Here is a 21,171-nt window from a genome sequence, read left to right on the forward strand (position 1 = left end):
GGTGTAAAGAATCCCATTAGAGTGAGCGGGACGGCAGATCGATACCTTACGGGATCTAGAGCGACGCTGTGCGCGCGTGTGTGTGTGTGTGTGCGCGCACGTGTGTGTGTGTGTGTGTGTAAGTGCTTTAACACCTCTCAGAGGTGGATTAGTGCGCGACAGCATGGAGACACTGTCAGAGAGGGTTAGTGTCAGAGAGAGAGGGAGAGGAAAGTATGGAGGAGAGAGTTGGACAGAAGGAAAGAGGAAGAGATGGAAGGAAGATGAGCAATGATGACGAATCAAGAGAGAGATGTGTCACTCGTGATGACAAAGTGTTGTGTTTGTCCTTGGTGATTTTGTGTGAAGGGAGAGATGTGGAAAAAAGAAAACAGGGTGATGGAACTGCTCCAGTGTTAAAAGACTAAAGACATACAGGAACCCATGTGTTCAGCAATATGTTTGTTGAAAGGATGCAGTGGTTTTTTTAAATGTCCTAATCTACTGCATTGCGTCACTAAATTATAGGTCATACACACCCACACAGGTGTTTTCAGTTACATCTGAATAAAGCTGATGATGAGCAGGGATCATTAGAGACACTTAGTCTGAAATCTGATTAGTACTTCGTACTACTATTTTAGGACGTCATTTAGGATGTTTGCTGTTACAGAAACATGTTTCCTAACCGCATTTAGAAAAACATCTTGTTTTAGGTCAGGAATCTTAAGTTAGGATGGCATCCACCCTGTCCAGCACCGTTGATAGGTCCATATGGCAATGGGCAACAACACGAAAACCAAGCTATGATATTTGAAAGGCGACTCAAACTGCACAATGGGATTGTACATTTCTAGGAACACGTGTTAATGGATGTATGTCATCAGCAAAGACCATTCATTTCAAATTTGACTGACGTGCTGAGTAAACATGTGTGTGTGTGTGTGTGGGTGTGTGTGTTTGGACAAATGAGGTGTAGGGGCTTAAAATCATCTACTTGGGCAATGAGTGAGGAGTTGGATAACAATGTCTGTTTGAAGAGACGGACAGGGGGAAGCACACTGCGTGATTCAGATCCCCTCTTATCTCGCTCCTTAATGTTAAAATGACACTGAAAAAATAAAACCCTGAAACCTGATGGCAGTGTCATGCATTAGTGATGCAACTTGCAAAAAAACAGTTTCATATTGTTTTCAGCCAAATGGGGCTGCACTATTTTTCATTTCAATATTATTTTTTGCAGTGAAACGATTCATTGTTTAGTTCATAAAATGTAAACAGGTAGACCAACAGTCCAAAATGGAATGACAATAATAAATAAATAAACTTAAAACAATATAAAAACAAAGGAAAGGCCTCATTATTCGAGTGTCTGTTTTATTGTTCTGTTTCATATCAGAACTCTGAGTGCATAACGATGAGACTGGTTAGCGCCTGTGTGTGTCAGAGTGTGTGTGAGGTCAGGTTACTGCTGGGCCACGACTTCCCCTTCACATCTTGAAAGTTATGTCAGGCCCGGCAGACGGAGGGACGGCCAGCCTGGCAGGGCGCCCGCTGCAGATTGAGGTCACGGGAATGAAAGGGTGGCACCAACAGCAAACCCCGCCCCCCTCGCACTGGGACACAGCGCCACTCTGTAACATGTGAGTGTGCACATGTGTGAGTGTTTTCACACTGGACATGAACATGAAAAACATGATCCTCTGTCTCAGCAGCTGGTGTATGTACACACACACAAACACACACACACACACACACACACACACACACACACACACACACACACACACACATTCATAACCATCATGTAAATTAAAGATACATAAATCTATACTCCTCTACAGTATTATAATTGCTATTATGAACTTGCTGGAGAATTACATGATGACACACACCAACACAGCTTCTCTCACTTTCACACACACACACACACACACACACACACACACACACACACACACACACACACACACACACACACACACACACACTTCAGTGGGTAGGCGGTAGGGTGAACGCATGGCAGATGCCCGACACATTGGTGTCCGTTCAGTCACTATAAAGAGCAGCTGCTCAGTCTTCACTGCCCTCTGGCACTGCGCACACGCACACACACACACACACACACACAGTCGCACACACACAGTCGCACACACATACACACACAGTCACATGGAAGCACAGAGCACACATGCAATGGCTGTATAACACTGATGCTGGAGGGCATTCCATCTCTTACAGATTATAAGTGCACACACACAAAAATACACGAGAGAGCGAGAGAGAGGGAGGGAGGGAGAGAGAGAGGGAGGGAGAGAGGGAGAGAGAGACAGATGGAGAGAGAGAGACAGACAGACAGACTGATAACAGCAGCAAAAAACCTGATCAGCACTCACCCATATCAATCCATGTCATTCCCTGATCTCTCAGTCACGCACACACTTTCCATAAATCCCTACATGTGGCAGAACCATCCCCGTCCTCGTCCCCGAAGCCTCACACACTCACACATGCAAGCTAACGCAATTCCTGAAGTCTTAGGAGTGAGCAAACGATAAATCTCAGAGAGGAGATACAAGGAGTGAAAACAGAAAATGGAAAGGACATAGGAGGAAGAAATATTGAAATGTAGACCGCCTGTCTTCTTTTTGACTTGGTTACGAGTCGTGCTGATAGTTAGTTGACTTATCAGCTAACAAAAAAATAATTTCTGTCATTTACTGAAGATCCTAAAGTTAAAGTGTATTTAGGCGGTCCTTGTGGACCGAAGCTTGGGTGATTCGGAGCAGCAGGGTCCCTTTTGAAAACATTAAATATTTTGCTCTGTGCAAACATCAACTAGCTTCAATGAAAAGCTGGAACAAGCACAATAAACATTATACTGTCAGACTGTTTGAAATGTACTTCAACATTAAAGCTGATCGGGAAGAAACGGGGGGAAAGTTGGATGTTAAAGGGTTAAAGACTTGTGGCGACCATTTTTTCTCTAGCTCCATTAGTGACTCATCAACAGATTAATCAATCAAAGAAACTATCTGAAAACCTGGAAACCCTCCGAGTGATGAAGATATGAAAAGTTTGTTTTGAAAGGAGACTAGTAGGACACATACTTACTCTAGATCTAACCAATTATTGCATTTTAAATTTGTTTTCAACTCACAATGATAACCATGTGTTCAGAACCGCAATCCGTGTGAAAATAAATATGTGAAACTTTGCATTTCAAGCCAGACTTGCAACTTTGATCCTGATTCCTTCAAATGGATATAATTTACATTACTGTAAAATGTGCTAATGCCAAATGTGTTAGCTTCATATCTACAAATATGCACGGTCCATATTAACATTGTGCATGGTTTTGGCAAATCAACAATAACATTAGGATGCATGCTTATTTGATTTGATTCGAGGCCTGTAACATGACAGGTGGAAAGAAACACTCCCTTCACACCGTGTTTGAGCAAACTGCCATGATCATCCCACATGTGTTGCATGGCCCTCAGTGACTTCAGGTCATTCACTCGCTTTCCAAACAGCTGCTCAACGGTTAATTAGAAACCTGCTTTTGTGTGTGTGTACTGGAGTGTATGTGGGGTGCTGGTGGTGTATTTTGTTGTGTTCAAGCAGCAGTGCTTTTACTTTTAGACAAGTTTCACCTTGGGAACAATACATTATGAATTCCCCAGAGAATTAAATGATATCCACAGAGTTCCAAAGGAATCCCAGTTCTTAACTATAGAGCTGCAGTCCCTGTTCTTCTCTGACTTCCACAGAGACATTGATCTCCGTCTGGAATAGGCATTTCAAAATACCAAGAGCTATTCCAGGAATTCCAGGAGCAGCAGGAAAACCATATATAAATGTGTCGCCTGCGTTACTCGTCTTAACTCTGCTTCCGTCCTTCCAGATTTCCCAGCAGATCATCGCTGTTCCTCCCTACCTTTGCCTGATCGCTGGTGATGACAAAACAAAAAGGAGCTGTGATGACTGTTGAGATCTGCTGTTACGTCCTGTCACCAACCGATGGGTCACCAAACACACCCTGAGGCGATGGACAGGATGGGTGGGGGGTGGGAGGGTGCGGGTTAGAGTGGCAACAAGGTGACAAAGGTGCCTATTGATGAAACTAAAATCAGGAGAGGAGGAATGGAGGGGGGGGGGGGGCACGGGAAATGAGGGTATTTGTCTTTAAAGAAGAGATCGGATGGCCAGGCATCTTTCTGGCCTGCGCGATCACTGTTGTCAGTGTGGCCACTATGGCACAAAAATACAAGGGCCCTTTATGTGGCTGGCAGGTAATTGTGGGGTATAGGTTACTGGGGTATGTGTGTATTAGAAAAAGAACGAGAGACAAAATACCACAGCACAGGTGCCTAGTCTTTTAAATGGCTGCTCAAGTATGACGGGGAGGAGAGGAAAGGGAGGAGAAGATGGCTTTTCATTCTCCTCCAGCCTCTGTGGGAACAACAAAGCAGGGGAAACCCCCTTCGCGCCTCAGGGTGGTGCTGATGGTGGTAAAGAATTGGTGGGTCACTGGAATAAGGGGGCACTGTGTTGGGGATGCTAACAGGTGCACGCATGCACACCCACACTCACATAAAAGAATGGCTGGGACATTCCAGTGCTGTTGCAGGTTTTAGTTCAGTGACTACCAATCATGCGTGCTTTGAAAAGCAACTGACATTTGACCACTGCATGCTGTAGTGTTTGAGATTGTATTTAACTTCAAGGCAGCCATTGGTTTCCATTCATTTCGTGATGGTATAAATATGTATTTGCAGAGACTTCTACTTTAATCAACGGCTCTATCCAAATCATGTTTCAGATTATTCTTGTGAGAGTTATTCCATCCCACATTCAATAGCTTGAATGATACTGCAGAGTGAATACAAGGAAACGGACCGCCTAGAATTAAAGAAACCAGTTTACACATCATGGTGTGCATTGAAACAGGGTCAGCAGAGATGGGAATGATTTGTAGTAAATGGGCTAACAATGTGTGAAAACACTGATGTGGCCATAAAAGACATCCTAAGCATGTTGTATTGACTGCAGTATTTATTCTAACCATAATTATAAACTCAAGTTTTAACACTTTTTTAACACTAGTGAGGACATCTGAAGAGTCATACTGATTCAAATTAGGATTACTATGTTTCATTATAGATGAATCCAATAATTATTCCACGGTGAATTGATAACTGGTAAAAAATTGTCTATAAAATGTCCCATTCACTTTACAACGACATGAACAAACAGGAATGTTTGGCAGTGATGCTTGGCGAATCACTTGAACAATGAACCGACTGGTAGCTTTTGGAGCTTCACGGTAGACAGTGTTCTCCACCAACATTATCCAAACATCAAATGAGGGAATGTATGTTCGAACAATGCTGCTCAGCAGAGAACACACTCAGAGATCTTGGAACCCATTGGCATTGTGACTGACAACAATAAGCCTCTGGGGGCAAGGGGCTATAGTTCTGGGGTTCCAGGGTAGCCAGCGGTTATCCAGGCCAAGACTAGACCTTCTCTGTGCGCTGCTCGTTGTTAGTCCGACTAACAACTTGCAAAATATTAGCAAAAGAATTTAGTGGATGGGGTGGGGACACACTGAAACAAACATGTGAGTATAGAGTAACGGAACACTTTTTTAGTCCGACACCCAGGCCAGACCCACGATGAAGTGGGGGTAAATAACACTAGCAGAGAGCTAAATCTATTTTAAAGTTATGAATGATTCAATAAAATGAAATAATAGACCGTTCAGGGGTCTATGCACAAATATACATACACACCATCCAACAGAGTGGGAGAAGGTAAGTGAGCTGTGATAATGTGGGGTGGATGTGGCTAATGGCTGATAGCTGCTGATCCCACACTGATTAACTCAGTGTTTTACAGGATGCTGCTAATGGACTGACACACGCTAGACTGAAGTCACAAGGGCAACCCTACAGTATACACACACACACACACACACACACCCACACACACACGTCTGTACACATGCAGGCCGACCAGAGATAGATACACACGTCGTGGTTCAACTGAGTAGGCCAGTAGTGCGTTTTGGATTAAAGGTCTCAGTTAAACGATTCCTAAAGCTGTCATTCACAGTTTTCTCTGAGAATGAAAAGGAAATCTGAATCCTATACTGGTCATACATGTAAACTAGTGTATGTGTTTAACCCCAACACACACTCACACACACACAGACCAGTGCCAAAGTCCAGGAGCTCTAAAGTGTCTTCAGCTTGTTGTGATAACCCAGCTCCATCTCACCCTGCTCTGCCGCCAGCTAACACACTATCACTGATTCACCGCCACAGATAAACCACACACACACAAATGGAGACGGAGACAAACAGTGAGATGTGGCGACAAAGACAGGGACCTAAGTACACACACACACACACACACACACACACACACACACACACACACACACACACACACACACACTGAAGATGACAACAACAAAACAACAAAATGGCTGATGCTGCGGACAGGAGGTTCTGTTGTTATTTCCTGTTTTGGAGCAGGGGGGGCTCTCTTTGCAGAGTCAAAACACAACTCCAGCAGTGTAGAGGGGGACTGGCAGATTTATCAGTGCACACAGGATTAAATACTCTTTCTTTCAGTCTTGCAGTGTTATCTCTCTTTCAGGTCTGTCTCCTTTTCTTTCTTTCTAGATATGACGTCCTGGGCCACAAAATGCCACTGTGTAGTCTAGGACTGAATCCGCCTCCCCACACACACACACACACACATATACACACACACACACACACACACACACACACACACACACACACACACACACACACACACACACCAAAGCAGGCTTGGGGTGCAGATAGGGGGTATTGATTACAGCTACACATTGATCCTGTATATTGCAGCTGGTGGAAAGTGAGACAGTAGCATTGGTGTTGGGCTCCTCTGTCCCCTCCATTCAGACAGATATGCTGAGTCAAGAGGCCATGACTGGAAGCGCTGTACAGCATACATTGTGTGTGTGTGTGTGTGTGTGTGTGTGTGTGTGTGTGTGTGTGTGTGTGTGTGTGTTCCATGCAGATGGCGTCCCATCACCTCGGGGAAGGCAGAGATAAGCAGAGTGTATGGGTTGAGATAAGATGGGAGCAGACACCGGGGAGACTGACTGACTGTAAGTGAGTCACTGTAGGGAAAGCTGCAGCTTTATGGCTTCACTGGGCCTGAGGACTCTGAAGGAAACACTTTTACTGGAAGACACGAGTCGGCCACACTTAAACCACTTTATTAGCAGTGTGTGTCTACAGTATCGTAGTATAGCGTAGTCTGTGAAAGCTCATTACTCACATATATAAACACATTTCACAAGTCCTATATGTATAAAAGATTAAATATTAAACACACAAACTGATGTTTAACGCAATAAATCACATTCAACTGTCATTTATGACATCACACAAAACTCTGATGACATGACATGTTCATGTCATCATGGTATGCTTCCACTTCAAGTGGATATCCGATCATACTGAATTCTCTCCCATCCCTCTGTGGAACCGATGCGATATACTGCAGGAATCACTGGCATAAAAATTAATGAATCTGAAAGAATTAAATATCACTCTCTGATGGCTTCAATCCCAAAAATGTTGCCGTTATCAAAGTCTACCATCAGTTAAACCTAAAGGGCTACAACACACTCAGAAAGGTGTCAACCTCAATTCAACAACTTTGTGCCAGTTATCAGGTTTCACTGTGTTCTTATTAGCACAACTGGGAATGCACATACTTTGATTTTAATTTGATTTTTAATTAAAAGAAACCACTTATTTTTTTTTTTAAACTTATTTTGGATAGTTGTGCCACACACAGGCGTGTTCCTCACGGGGTGAGACAAAAGTGATGTGTGTGTGTGATAACAGGCGGCGCCATGGCAGTGGCAGGACACAACAATGAACCCTCCTTACGCACACACACATGCACACTGATAAGCATCACCTCCATCCCTCCGCCTGGCTCTCTCTGCTCTGAACCAGTTGTTAAAGAAACTGAAAACACAGAGGACACGGCTGGAGACAGAAGAACCACAAATATGATTTTGGGCAGACGGAAGGGTACAGATAGAGACGATGGAGAAAGAAAGTGTAGGTCTGATGATGGAGTTTAACTGGTGAAACATTTAACTACTTGGTCCCACTGGTCAGCCTTTACCTTTGCCTTGGAAATATTAATGAATCATACAGGCACAATGCAATTATATATTGCTATAAGCTTCATTTATTAATTTACTGATAACAAACACAAAAAATATATAGAATTATTGAAGTAGCACACTCTAGTCTCTATTGAGACATATTTCAATATGGAAAACGAAAATTGTAATCAAAACCCACATGGAAAAGAACAAATAACTAAGTATACTGTATAACCTAAATTTGGGGCACATATATTACATCAATTCTGCAATAAATAAATATGTCATCCATCAAGCAGTGATAACACTTGTTGAGGTCCAGAGTGCCTTGATCCAAAAGGGAGTGGTGGTCATGCTATTGAATCGTCCCACATCCTTATGTAGCTTTTTTTGTGAACTCTTTAACATCTATTTATCAACTCGTGAAATACCTGCCACATGAAAATGTTCACAAATCACTGCCTTGCAGAAAGGTGACAATGATCTTGAACTTTGAGTATTTGTTTTGTGGCAAAAGTATTTGAAAAACAATGTGTTGCCATTCAAGAAAGCAAATCTGATTAGTACAAGAACAAGGCGTGCCTCAAGGCTCAACTCTGGGTCCACTTCATTTTTTCCCACATTATTATTAATGATCTTTCCTCAATTTATTCTGAATGTTGTGTTCAGCTTTATGTGGACAATAAGGTAATATGCACATCTAAAACTAATTGTGTCCTTTACCAATCCAGAAACTGCTTTCATTTACTTGCACCTTAATTAACCCATATTGGATTACGCTGTTGTTGTGTATCAGGCAGCATCCAAAACTAATCTTCTCAATTTATGATTTATTTCCATACACCTTGCCGACCCAATCGAAGCACAGCACAGCTGGTTAGTGTTGAAGCCACCAAGCTGCTTTACTTAACTGATGTTAGCACCACGATAGCTGTTTGGCTATCTCTATAAATACATTTATGATCAAATTGATGCATGTTTTATGACACATACTCACGATTCGTATTACAGAAACGTCATCTATGTGTCTACTGACACTGAATCTTATTGTCAATGTAGATGTTGCTAAGCTAGCTAACAATTTATACAGTCTATGTTTATAACAATCACCGTTACAGAAAGTTAAAGCTATATCTTCTCTCTTATACAATTCTCGAGCCTCCGGCTACTCGATAAGTGCACTCACTTGCAGCTGTCAATCATGACACTACACCCCCTTTTTACAGCATCAAATATCTAATTAAAACCAAACTTATCAGTTATACAATCTATGTCCAAACTAGTCAGTGTTCAGTTGAAAATAACAAATGTGGTAAACAAACCACATCTACGTTCATGTGATTATTACAGTTGTGTGTGCTGCAAAGCACCTCTTGGTATGTGTTGAAAAGCAGAGCAAGGGTGAGAAGAAAAACATCCTACCAGATATGTGAAACTATTTGTGACAGAAGCTGTAAATATTTGTTGACACCCAAGTGAAAAAAGCCAGGGCTGGCAATCTGTCAGTGTGAGGGCAGATCAGATGAGTGAAGTCTCTGTCACAAGACACAGCAGATAATGCCACAGACGCCACAGGCGCTCCTGTATCTCTTTTATCAAACAAAAGGCAACAGGATATAATGTCACGCAATAAGTGATGGTTCCCTCACCCACACTGGCAGTAAATACCAGGCATAATCCCCACACACATACACACACATTCACAAGACCCATGTAACAGCATTATACTTTGAGAGTAAAAGACATATTTTGAAGGGGAAATCCTCTCATCTGTGTGTGATTGGATTAAAGGAGACATGTAGAGGGACATCAAAATCACTTGAAACTAAATCCATCGTATTCGATGGCTGATAGACTTTACAGGCCTATTCAAACAATCACAGTCTATCTAATTACAGAATAAGGGCACGAAGCACACAACAATAGGAAGGAAAACAACATGGATGCGGTACAACACTCACAGCTCTGCATGGTGGGACTCAGCAAAGCTGCTGAATGGCTAAAAGACTGACTACTTATAATCCACTCGGATGCGATTTTGCTGGTGTTAGACAACAGCAAAGGAAAACCCTTTACCATTGAACGTTGTCAACAGAGTACATGAAATAGTAATCAGAGTAGGCAGTAATATGCTCAGGCTATGAATAAATTATAATTATAGATTATTGTTTTCCCATACAAACGTTCATTTCAAAGTAGGAACGCTGCTAATGTATTATCAAGCATGTTTAATACAATTATGACAAATTAGACATGTTGGAGGATGTTGTGTGACACTGTGATGTTAGTGTACATTTTAACAACCTCTGCTGACACGGGGCAAATGAGCACACAACAGGAATTTTGAGATTTCCCACACAGATTAGTATTCCCAATACGAGCTCCTTAGTAGATATCATGCTGACTAATAACATATAAGCATTATACAAAGCAAGAGGGCTGCGTTTTAAATAACAGAGTGAATAATAAGGTAATTATAGCTGAAAAGCAAAAATGTAGTTTTTGAACTATTTTAGAGTTGACTCATATTTTTCGGCTGCGATTTGAGCGGAGCAGACTTCTTTTAGCTACAACTCGAAACAAGTCATACACCAAATCTCTTAATGGCCTCTCAGATGGGAAAACAATGTATAATATTTGATGATGACAACATTTGCAGTTTAACAGTCTTAGCAGTGTCACTCCCTTTGCATCCCTTTCCCCAAAGTAACTTAAGTCCTCCCAATCAGGGAGGGTTAGAACATGTAAAGCAGGTAAGATGGTAAAACTCGTACAACTTTTTTCATGTGGTTCCTTACTGTTATTTATCTGTTTTGTTTCTATTGTAATTATTTCTATTGTTTCTGTTTTTACCATGTAAAGTGTATTTGACTACCTATACAAATAAAATGTATTATTTATTATTATTAACTGTAATCAGGCACATTTAGACAATTTAGTTTTCTTTTCCATTGCCTCATTAAACATTATTGTAACACTGAGACTTCAGTTGTCAGTCGATGTGGTTGAGAGAGGTCAATACAGGAAGTGTAAATGTCAAGTAGGAAAAGAACGGCATCCACTGCTACCTGCTGCTAGTGTCTTAGACACTGTCTTTTTATGAAAATGTGTAGCGTTGACTGTGAATGTAGATATACCTAAACATGACTCAAACATGGACCACATAGACAGCACCACGTTGTGACACAATGAGAGACTGCAGTAAGGTAGATGGAGTAGAATGAACTACATCTAATTGAAACAGGTAGGAGAAGGATGAAATAGAGGAAGCAATGTAATGAGGTTGTATTCAAATACACCAGGGAGAAGCCAAAAAGATTCCTACCTGATCCTGTGTCCATGAGGTTGGACTGCCCTCTACGATCTGCCACCAGCCGTGATGAGCCGGGCATGCTGACTGGCTCTGAACGTACCGGCTGGATTCTGCACACATTCAGTATATGTACATTACTACACACATACAGTGACATCTAAGGGCCCCAGATGCCTGTTTGACTGGATCTGGTTCCAGGAACCCATGGGGGGAGATGTGAGTTGTTGTTTTAGTACTCTCATGTAGGATCTGTAGGCAACGGGAAAAGATTTTTGTTTTGGAAATGTTCTGGTTTCGGATTTTAGTCTGGTTTCCGATGACTCATCACGTCCGAGCAAGCTTTGATTAAATACAGGTTAACAGTCCGCTTGGAGCGCTAAAAAGGCGGAATGCATTGGCCGAAATGGAATCTCGGAACCCATCGGCTATCGTCTGACAATGATTTTGTTATTTTGTGGGGTTAGAATTAGAATTAGAATTAAAACTGGCTACTTCTCAATTCCAGTATTGTATCTAATGTCAATTGCTAATATGATTGTAAACAATAAGCAGCATTTGGAAAAGGAACCGGAACCCCTTGGCCCCAAAGGCTAATCAGTCTTCAGACCCACAGCCGATGGGTTCTGAGATTGTTGTTTTAGTGATGCCTACACTTGAGTGATAATTGTGGTGAAATATACGATTATGACAACAGTATATTTATACATGCTCTTGTAAGGATAATTTCTGGTAAACCTCTTTTGTATAAAAACAATACTACAGGGTGTATTCTAATTGATAGTTTCTAAGTACCTCAGGCTGTGTAGGTCCAGGTCGTCTGTGTCAAAGTCCAACAGTGGCTGTTGGACATCAGTGGGGCCCTGGGACTGAAGCACTGAGGATGAGGAGGAGATGACTGTGGTCTGGCCTGAAGGGTGAAGGGTCTTAAACTGGAACTGGGGGCCCATCCACAGTCGCCGATGAGGCCCTGTATGGGTCACAATTTCCACCTGAGAATACAATGGGAAAGGTTAGTAAGGAGAGGAGAGAAATATGTATTGTGATCATGAAATCACGCAAGAATCACAGGATCACATATCACAAAAAAAGGCTTCAAGTAATGTGTTAGTGACCGGACCAGTGAGCGTCCTGTGAAGAGCTACTGGCAGCTTCAGTTACATCTGAACTGGAGATCATTTCTTCATTGAAAGAAGAGCAAAAAAATGACACTGAAGGCTTTTCTCCATGGAAATGATGTCTTTGCTCATCTCCGGACTGGCTTCGTCAAGAGTTTTATTGACAGATGGTTCATCCAATCACCAGGTACTTTTGGAAAGTGCCTGCCCTTTTCCAAACTGTTTCCAATGACGGCTCTGTCCAGTGTGTAAACACGCCATCTGGTGCGTCAAGTTATCAAACTGGAGTTCTGCGCGTCGAAATGACAAACAGACCTACATTTCCACCCAAAACACATCTGCATCTCTCTTAAACCTCTACGAATCCATTGGCAGTTAGTCAAGGATATAGTCCTTGGAAGTAATCCTGAGGAGTCACCCTCAGTGGATTTGACATGGTAGTTTGGTGTCAATCTATCCACCAATACTCACCCTATACAGTACTCACATGAACTCTGTTACATGACATCCAACTAAAAGCTCGCTGTACTCTTGCACCACTAAAAAGACTGAGGATGTTGTCAGAAGTCGTCAGGGTCTTGTGTTTGCTGGGAGTGCTGGCGACATGATGGGAAGCCTTCCCAGAGGGTTAATAAAAGTGTGACACTAGCAACAGCATGGCAGCGAGCCTGAGGTGAGGCCTACTGGGAGAATAAGACGGCGCTGTCGTGGCAGGCGGTCCAGGGGCGCCTGAGCTGAGTGGCACTCATGCTGGCTGAAAGTAGGATAAGAGAGGGATACGCAGTGGGTGACTCAAACTTCGGACTATTACTGCCTGCTCCATTCTCCATCTCCTCTTTGCCTTGAATGTACTGACTAACCATCTCCTGGCTTACACTCCCACTTTTCACTGCTCTCCCACGCTAACTTTGACTTTTCAACTCCCTGCAGCACTTAACACGCCACTTGGTGTCTCACTGTTCACATTTCATTATCTTTACTTCGTACGTGTTAGTCTCTCACCTCAGCCCAGAACTCACAGTCTCGCTCCATCTCTGGCTACCAGGTGCCAACATCTCAGACAAGAGTGAGAGCTTACACTCTCTTAATTCTTCTGGGTTTATACACATGTATGCATATACAGGCTTAGATGTAGGAAGTCTGTCACAGCTGTGCAAATTAGGCCACAGAACGAAGTAGGAGGATTGTAACTTTGTGTGTGTGTGTGTGTGTGTGTGTGTGTGTGTGTGTGTCTGCCAGTTAACACCATCAATGTCACGCCCAGCCGCATAACTGGACAGCTGCCAGTGGGTTCTCTTTGCAGTAGGATGGAAGTCCCAGATGTTACAGTCCAGTGTCAACCATGAACCCCCTCCCCGTCCCATCTCAACGAACAGAGCCGATGACATGTTGCCACATAATTCCCCTTACTGCCTATGCCAGGTGCATGCATTGACGGTGGTTTTAGCTGAGTGGTCCAACGATTGGAAAGGTCTTTGCATGCTTCAAATTAATTAGGTTGTACAAAGGGTCGTCCGACTATGTTTAAAAAAAAAAATGATATTCCTGTTTAGGAAGCGATACTCAAAGGTGGGGTGAAAAAACAGCACACAACAAGTGAATGTCAAACTCTTGGCTATGTAATAATTGGCAATTTCAGAAGTTGTTAAACAAGCAGGTAGGCATTATGTTGTTAGGCTGTGGCAGTATGTATTAGGGCTGTGATACTTATAGTATAGTAAAGTATAGCAAAATTGACAGATGTAGAGACCTGAGGTGGTCTGGAGGTGTAAGGACAGGAGGTTCCGTTGTCTACTGACAGCCAGCTGAAGAGCAACTAACAATGACAGGCAGCAAATGGCACAATGTCACAGCAAGCTAAAGCAGTGACATGGAGGAAAACCTCACATTTCATTAGGGGATAGCCAATCAATCCAAAATCCCAACTCAACGCCAAAATGCCTGCTGATAATCTAATGAAGGCCACTGATATGATTTAATGAAATCCACAAGGCAGTACTCAGACTCTAATTCAACATAGCCTATATGTATTCAGCATTTCACAATCCTCTTGTGCTTGATATGTCCTAATCTTTCCAAAACATTTGGAAGGATTGGAAAACTACCCTGTCTACCTGATCTATACACCTTTGTTTTATTTTGCTTTGGTACTTTGATCCTAAAGCCGTTGATAGACTGAACTGTTTCTCAAGAGCTGGTACCACACCATTTTAGGAGCATGCTAAGGTATAAAGAGCTGTACTGTTACATCTCCAACCACTGAGGAACACATCACTACCACTGCTCTGACAGGAAGTTGCCAAAAATCTAGGTTAGTGCAATGGATAGTTTTGCTCCTGGCAAGCTATCATGGCTGATATGGACGAGGGCCTCTTCAAGCTAAGTGGGGTGCATTTTAACCAATCAATTATGCATGCAGTGGAATTATTGATGGTGAAAATGTAGTGGGTTACCTGCCGACACCAGAGATGAGTGCATTGAGGGTTAACCAAGCTGAAAAGACCAGGGTGTGTGGGTCTTCTTAACATGGCCTGAACAAATATCGTGAACATTTCAGCACAATGTAGGATGCTTTTTGTGTCTAGGAAGAAGCCACAAAGTACGTAGTCTTATAGTAAATGTGTGTGAGTCCAAAGAACTAGGATCCAAATATGTTGTGCAAACATAAATAGAGAAGAGAATGTAACGGTAGACAGAATCCTTGCAGTGACAGATTGGGTATTTGAAGTTTATATCAGCAGGCCTGCTTTTCACTTGGTAACAATGCAATTTTGTCTTCCAAAATTTCAAAGTTTTCAAAATCCAGATAATGCCTTACACCTGCAATCAATGCAGTTTGGCAACTTGGAGGCAGCGGAACAAGCCAACCGTATAAAGTGGTTGGCTAGTGTGTTAGCAAACAGTAGCCGGACACAGAGTAACATAAGCATTCATTTGAATAAATGTAAGTCTGATATTTTATTTCTGTTTTGGTCTCTACCAGCTCCCGAGTGAAGTAGTCTATAGCGAGTCTATAGCTGCTAAATGCTCCACTATGTTCACCAGCTCATCTCTTAATTTGTCTGCCTGCTGTTTAGTGTGGGGAAGATAATTCCCAGTGGGTTTATGAGAGCTTTTCCAGCTGACAGCTTCTGCTGCAGTTGGACAAAACTCTAATGAGAGAGCAGTCGAGGCCAAAACACCGCAATAATGAAGAAGAGGCCAAAGAGGCTTACAAAACCTATACAACTGAGGGTGATGATGACAACAATCTGTGGGCTCATCGCTGCACTTTTTGATCTTCATTTATGTAAAATATTGATTAGAGCTGCTTTAATCTTAAATATTTACATTTCCCCTTGGATGGGAGCACGGTAAGTCCCTGCTAAAAAAACAGCTGTTTGCTTCAAAAGTCTTAAAGTTAATGTTTTGAGTTACTTGGTACATTTGGTCAAAATTGGGATTTCTCTTACTAACCAGCTGTCATAATTGAGATGTTTCATATGGATATACCTACCTGAGCAACAAGCCTATCAGAAGTGTGGCCTTAAGTTAACACACAAAGTTTAAGAAGCTCTCTGATCACTGGCTGCTCACAGTCAGTGCTCATTATTCACACATACATGTGCCTATGTGCTCAGCCCTCATTACACCGCTCTTTGACTATGTGCTGGGCCCTAATAAATAAACATTTACTAGGACAACACTTTCTGTTTGAGGTACCAGCTGGGTGACTTTAACAACATAGGTAAACAAACACATCACCTTTTACAGAGGAGCAATAGCAAGCATCCTGAAAGGAAATATTACAAACAGGAATGACAGGTGCACAGTCCAGGACAGTGAGGGATTAAAACCGTCCAGAACATCAGTGACACCCATCTACAGAGCATCAGTGGGATTGGTGAGGTGAGGATAGTCAGGTAAGGTCACTCATTTGTCGGCTTGACACCGACTAACTCAACGTAACTGTAATGTTGGTTAAGAGGTCTGACCTGAGAGAGCCACTCCTCATCCTCCTGCCCACTGTGGTCCGACGCCAGGCTGTCTGACGACTCGTGACGGGTGATCGGGCCTGGACTTCCTGGGGGCATCGCTAAGGAAACACAAACACACAATTATATGATGGCATGACAATAATGACATTTGATATTTTGAAGCTTGCAATATTTTGCCCCAATGTTCAATATCTATTTGAAACATCTCTAAAATGAAAGTATTTCATGTTTCATTTCTACATTAAGCCATCACAGAGGAATACCAGTAAGTTGAAGCGGTCTGGGGCAGCAAAGTAGGGAATTACATATTGCCATTAACTATTTACATACATTAGCCTGTGAAAGAAAATCATTACTGACAACTAGTTCATTAAAGTGTGTTATGGACTTTGATAGCCGATACCAATATATGTAGGCTGAAGTCAGTCCCAGCAGTTATTTTGTGCTCAAATATCAGCTCTTACATGTGATGACTGACTGCACCAAATCTCATTTTTAATGCCACGGGCAGATATGACAGTCCATTTTTTTTTGAGTACAAAAATCCCATGTTTTTCTTTCTCTCATATGGGAATATGGGTGCGTGACTGTGTGTGTGAAAAATAAAGTGTACAGTGTGTGTGTGAGAGAGAAACTGTGTGGCGTGTGTGTGTGTGTGTGTGTGTGTGTGTGTGTTATAAAGAGAGAGAGAGAGGGTGACAGAGACAGAGAGACCCAGAGACAGATGGGGCTCTTGCAGGCTTGAATAAGCAGGCGTGGAGAATGAGGCCTAATGTGTAGAATCAGTCCTTTCTCTGTCTCTGGGATGGGGTTTGTTTAACACAGGAATGGCTAATAAACTTGTCAAGTCCACATCTGGAGCACAGGAGGCACTCCTGTCTCTGTCCACACAGACACACACACACACACACAGTCTCACACACGTGGCAGGTGTTCATATATCCCTGATGAAGGTAGTTTGGTGTTTGACACTTTGTCTTACCAACAGCCACCCCCACCTCACCCCGACACACACTTTCCCCTTATAAAGTATGAGGTCTGCACAGTTCTTACACCTGCTTCTGAAGTAGTGATCGCTGAGCGTATAATTGAAGTTGAACAAATAAAGAATAGGTTTGAGAGGACTGGGTAGGCAGAGTGAGCAGCCACCACAGAAAAAAGCATCACCTACAGAAACCAAGAGAAATAGATGCACTACACACAGTGTTAATACAAATTAAAAAAAACACTGCTGTGGAGACAACTTAACAACTTAACTTGTAGACAATCTTGTAAAAGAAAAGTGTAACATGTCAAATCAATTTCCACAATAAAAGCATCAGAGCGTGACATGGGACACACAGGGGAACAGGGGGAGGGAGAAAGTAGAAAGAAAGAAGTTATCAAATCATTTATTCATCAGGAAGACTTTATCAATAACAATATCTCACAGCCTGCTCCTCGACTGGACATTGAAATTTAATGTTCATGTCAGTATCCTGGTTAATTAAATTGGGCCAAAAAAAACCTTCTCTAATCCAAGCATCACATACCTTTTTGCATTACAATGACTAAGAATTAGTTGTATTATCAGTGGATCTGTTGATTAATTGTTAAATCTTAAAGCCCGAGGTGATGTTTTACAATTGTTTGTGTTGTCTGACCAACAGTCCAAAACCCCAAAATATTCAATTTACACTGATACAAAGCTAAATCCGCACATTACAGAAGCTGGAACCTGTCGACTTAGGACTTCTTTTCTGCATTACTTACATGATTACTCAATTCCAAAATTGCTGATTGATTTTCTGTCAAATGACTAAAGTTTAAACACGACATACGACTAAAATAGAATACTCAATACATATGTGAACAAAGTTGTGACAATGTGGCCAAAACAATCTCCTACTGTCAATAAATAGTTGTATCAAATGTGTTGTAAGACATTGTTTAGACTTCTTAAAGCTAGAGTCATTTGTCTATCTCTGACAGTTCTGTCTCCACTACAATAAAAAAAAATGAAAGGGGCAAATGGAAATCAGTTTGTGTTCCTCACAGCACGGAACAACACATGTCAATGAAAGCTCAACAGCAAATTCTCACAGGGACTATTTCTTTGGAATGATGGATGTGCTTGTTTTTCGGATTTTTTTTGTTGTAATTTTGAAGAGAAGAGAGAGGGACACAGAAGGGTCCTCGTGTCGTGGACGAGAGAAGAACAAAGCCTGTGTTGTGTTACTTATTAAACTAAATCACAACAATCCAGTTCTTACGCCTGCCCTTACTCCCACTGCCTCCCTTTCTCTCTCTCTCTCTCTGTCTCTCTTTCTCTTTCTCTCTCTCTCTCTCTCTCTCTCTCTCTCTCTCTGACCCTTGGGGCCAATAACTGTTCCCTAATTAATTATTGATGTTCTGAAGCAGTTGGTGGACTGGCTGGATCAGGTTTCCAGTGGGGAGGGGGGCTTTCAATGGCCAGAGTCACAGCCAGGCTCCAGTGTGGGGAGCTAGTGGTCATCCGCACGGGTCAAGCAAAGACACAACCTCTCTTGTGCCTGTGTGTGTGTGCGTGCGTGTGCGTGCGTGTGCGTGCGTGTGCGTGTGCGTGCGTGTGCGTGTGCGTGTCAGGAGCCAGACTGACCCCAGCAGTTACAGTCATATCTACCCATCTTAGTGTCCGGATAGCCAGACACTTGGCCTTCTGCTTTTACAATGCTCATTACTGGCTCTTAAGAGACAGAACGTCAATGCAATTTCACAGACAACATTTTGTAAGTGCAAACTTATTGCACTGCACTCAAGAAAAGAGTCTGAATGCACGGTAGAAATGGCCGTGTTTTGATGGGTTTAAAGAAACATCACAGGATAAGCAAAGCATGAAGGCATTACTTAGAAATGATCAAAGAGTAATGGGGAAGGTAGTGCATCAATTCAATAATCCACAGAATATTTTGACCAATAAAAATGCCTTAGCGGCTCCAGTTATATATTGTTAGTGGAACACAGATTTAGCATGACATGGCATGATGGTTAAATTATATGCTGTACCAGAAACGCATGCTTGTATATGCTACTCAATGCCGACAATGACTCTGTATCATGTTGCTACATGTGCTGACTCTCAGCCTTCTGCGGACCAAACACACTGAACCATCGCTAACATATGGAGCAGTGCATAAGTCCTGGCCTTTACTTTGTCACTAAGAGACTTTCCCTATTACCTGGTGATGCACAGTGTGTTTGCTGCAAAAGGAAGACAAAAAAAATGGAAACATGGGATCAGCATTGAGGAAATAAGCTATTCATACAAAAAGCCATTCATGTTAATCAAAAATAAGTCCTTGACATTGGTTTATGACAATATGACGACATGTAGTGAGAAAATATATACATTAGTGTACCGTCAGAGCTTTTTCCATCCCATTCACATCCTGCTATCTCTGCCTCTAATATCTCTGGGCTGCTTGTTTGCAGCATTTTTAATCAATAGGCAGGGTTTCTGTATGGTCATGTTTCTATATACATTTTGCATTAATGTGATGAAGCACATGTATGCCTTTGGCATTTAATCTGCTTGATAAGCCACAAAACAGAGAGTCTCATCTGCTTACTTTAACCATAAATATCTATTGATTTTCCCGAAAACGTTCTACATTATGGTATTTGTATGGAGGTTGAGGGATGATTCTGTGTTATATGATGTTTTGCCTGTGACTGCATTTTCTGAATGTGTCTCTATTACAAATCATAAAAAAGAAAGAAAGGACTATGTAATTATAAGACATGCTTCTGACCAGCAAAGGCAGAACAATTTAATTAAAATGATCAATCAGCCATGACTCACATGCTTGTTGACATCAAAGATAAGCTTAAACTGTAATTCATGAAATATGATTTCCAGACAACTCACAATAATAACTTTCTTGTTAACGAGTGAGATGATTCATTTGTTTTTTGGTCTGTTTCTTTTTTAACAACCCTGATGATTATGAACTTATTATGAAAAAGTCCCTCCATTGCAGAGGAACTGATCTGTATTTGTCACAGTCTCTATTGACTGTGGAGAGAGTGGTGTTTTGCTGTGCTAAAGGCTGGTAGCCAGTGGCCTGTTAGCCAAAGCAGTGAAGCAGGGAGTCAGAACAAGAACAAAGGCTGCCTAGGTATTGATGTAGCCCAACCTCATGGGGCCTTGGGCCAGGGGCCGGACAGGCCGATCTCCAGGGCTAGATAAGGTGCTAACAATCGGATAGATCTGGAGAGCTGGCTGCACGGTGGACAGAGGACAGCCGGCCTGTCTGGGCCGGCCGCTCTGTTCACCTTTATCTCTTTCATTGTTTTTTCTTAAAGATTAATTTTGTTCGTCTTTTATTTTTCCTCTCTCTACTTTGACCTGCCACACTTGGCTGCCAGACATTTCACTTGCTCGGCTCCCTCTCGACTGCTCCACCTGTCTCTCTTCTCACTTTCCTCTCTTCTCGCTTTCCTCTTTTGAGTAGTACTCTGGCAGATAGGTGCTGGCACACTGACAGACTGGGATAGCTTAGTCATTATATATCATTCAAGGCGTATTTGACTGACAGTTCCTTCATTCAGCCAGCGCTACACTTACCCCATCCTTTC

The 21,171-nt window shown here is 42.2% G+C and overlaps 1 protein-coding gene across 3 annotated transcripts in view; it reads right to left on the reverse strand.

The window, feature by feature from the left end:
- bcas3 (BCAS3 microtubule associated cell migration factor) overlaps positions 1-21,171 on the reverse strand; it is a 333,801-nt gene that overhangs the window by 200,012 nt on the left and 112,618 nt on the right. For all 3 annotated transcript variants that reach the window (XM_068712400.1, XM_068712390.1, XM_068712409.1), the window contains 3 exons: positions 16,573-16,673; positions 12,276-12,472; positions 11,496-11,593 (listed from right to left, as the gene is read on the reverse strand). In XM_068712400.1, the coding sequence (XP_068568501.1) occupies positions 11,496-11,593; positions 12,276-12,472; positions 16,573-16,673 (396 nt within the window). The remainder of the gene's footprint in view (positions 1-11,495; positions 11,594-12,275; positions 12,473-16,572; positions 16,674-21,171) is intronic.

The sequence above is a fragment of the Cebidichthys violaceus genome, unplaced genomic scaffold, assembly GCF_023349555.1.
Source record: "Cebidichthys violaceus isolate CVI_PGR_0920_01 unplaced genomic scaffold, fCebVio1.0.p SCAF_1, whole genome shotgun sequence".
NCBI lineage: Eukaryota > Metazoa > Chordata > Actinopteri > Perciformes > Stichaeidae > Cebidichthys > Cebidichthys violaceus.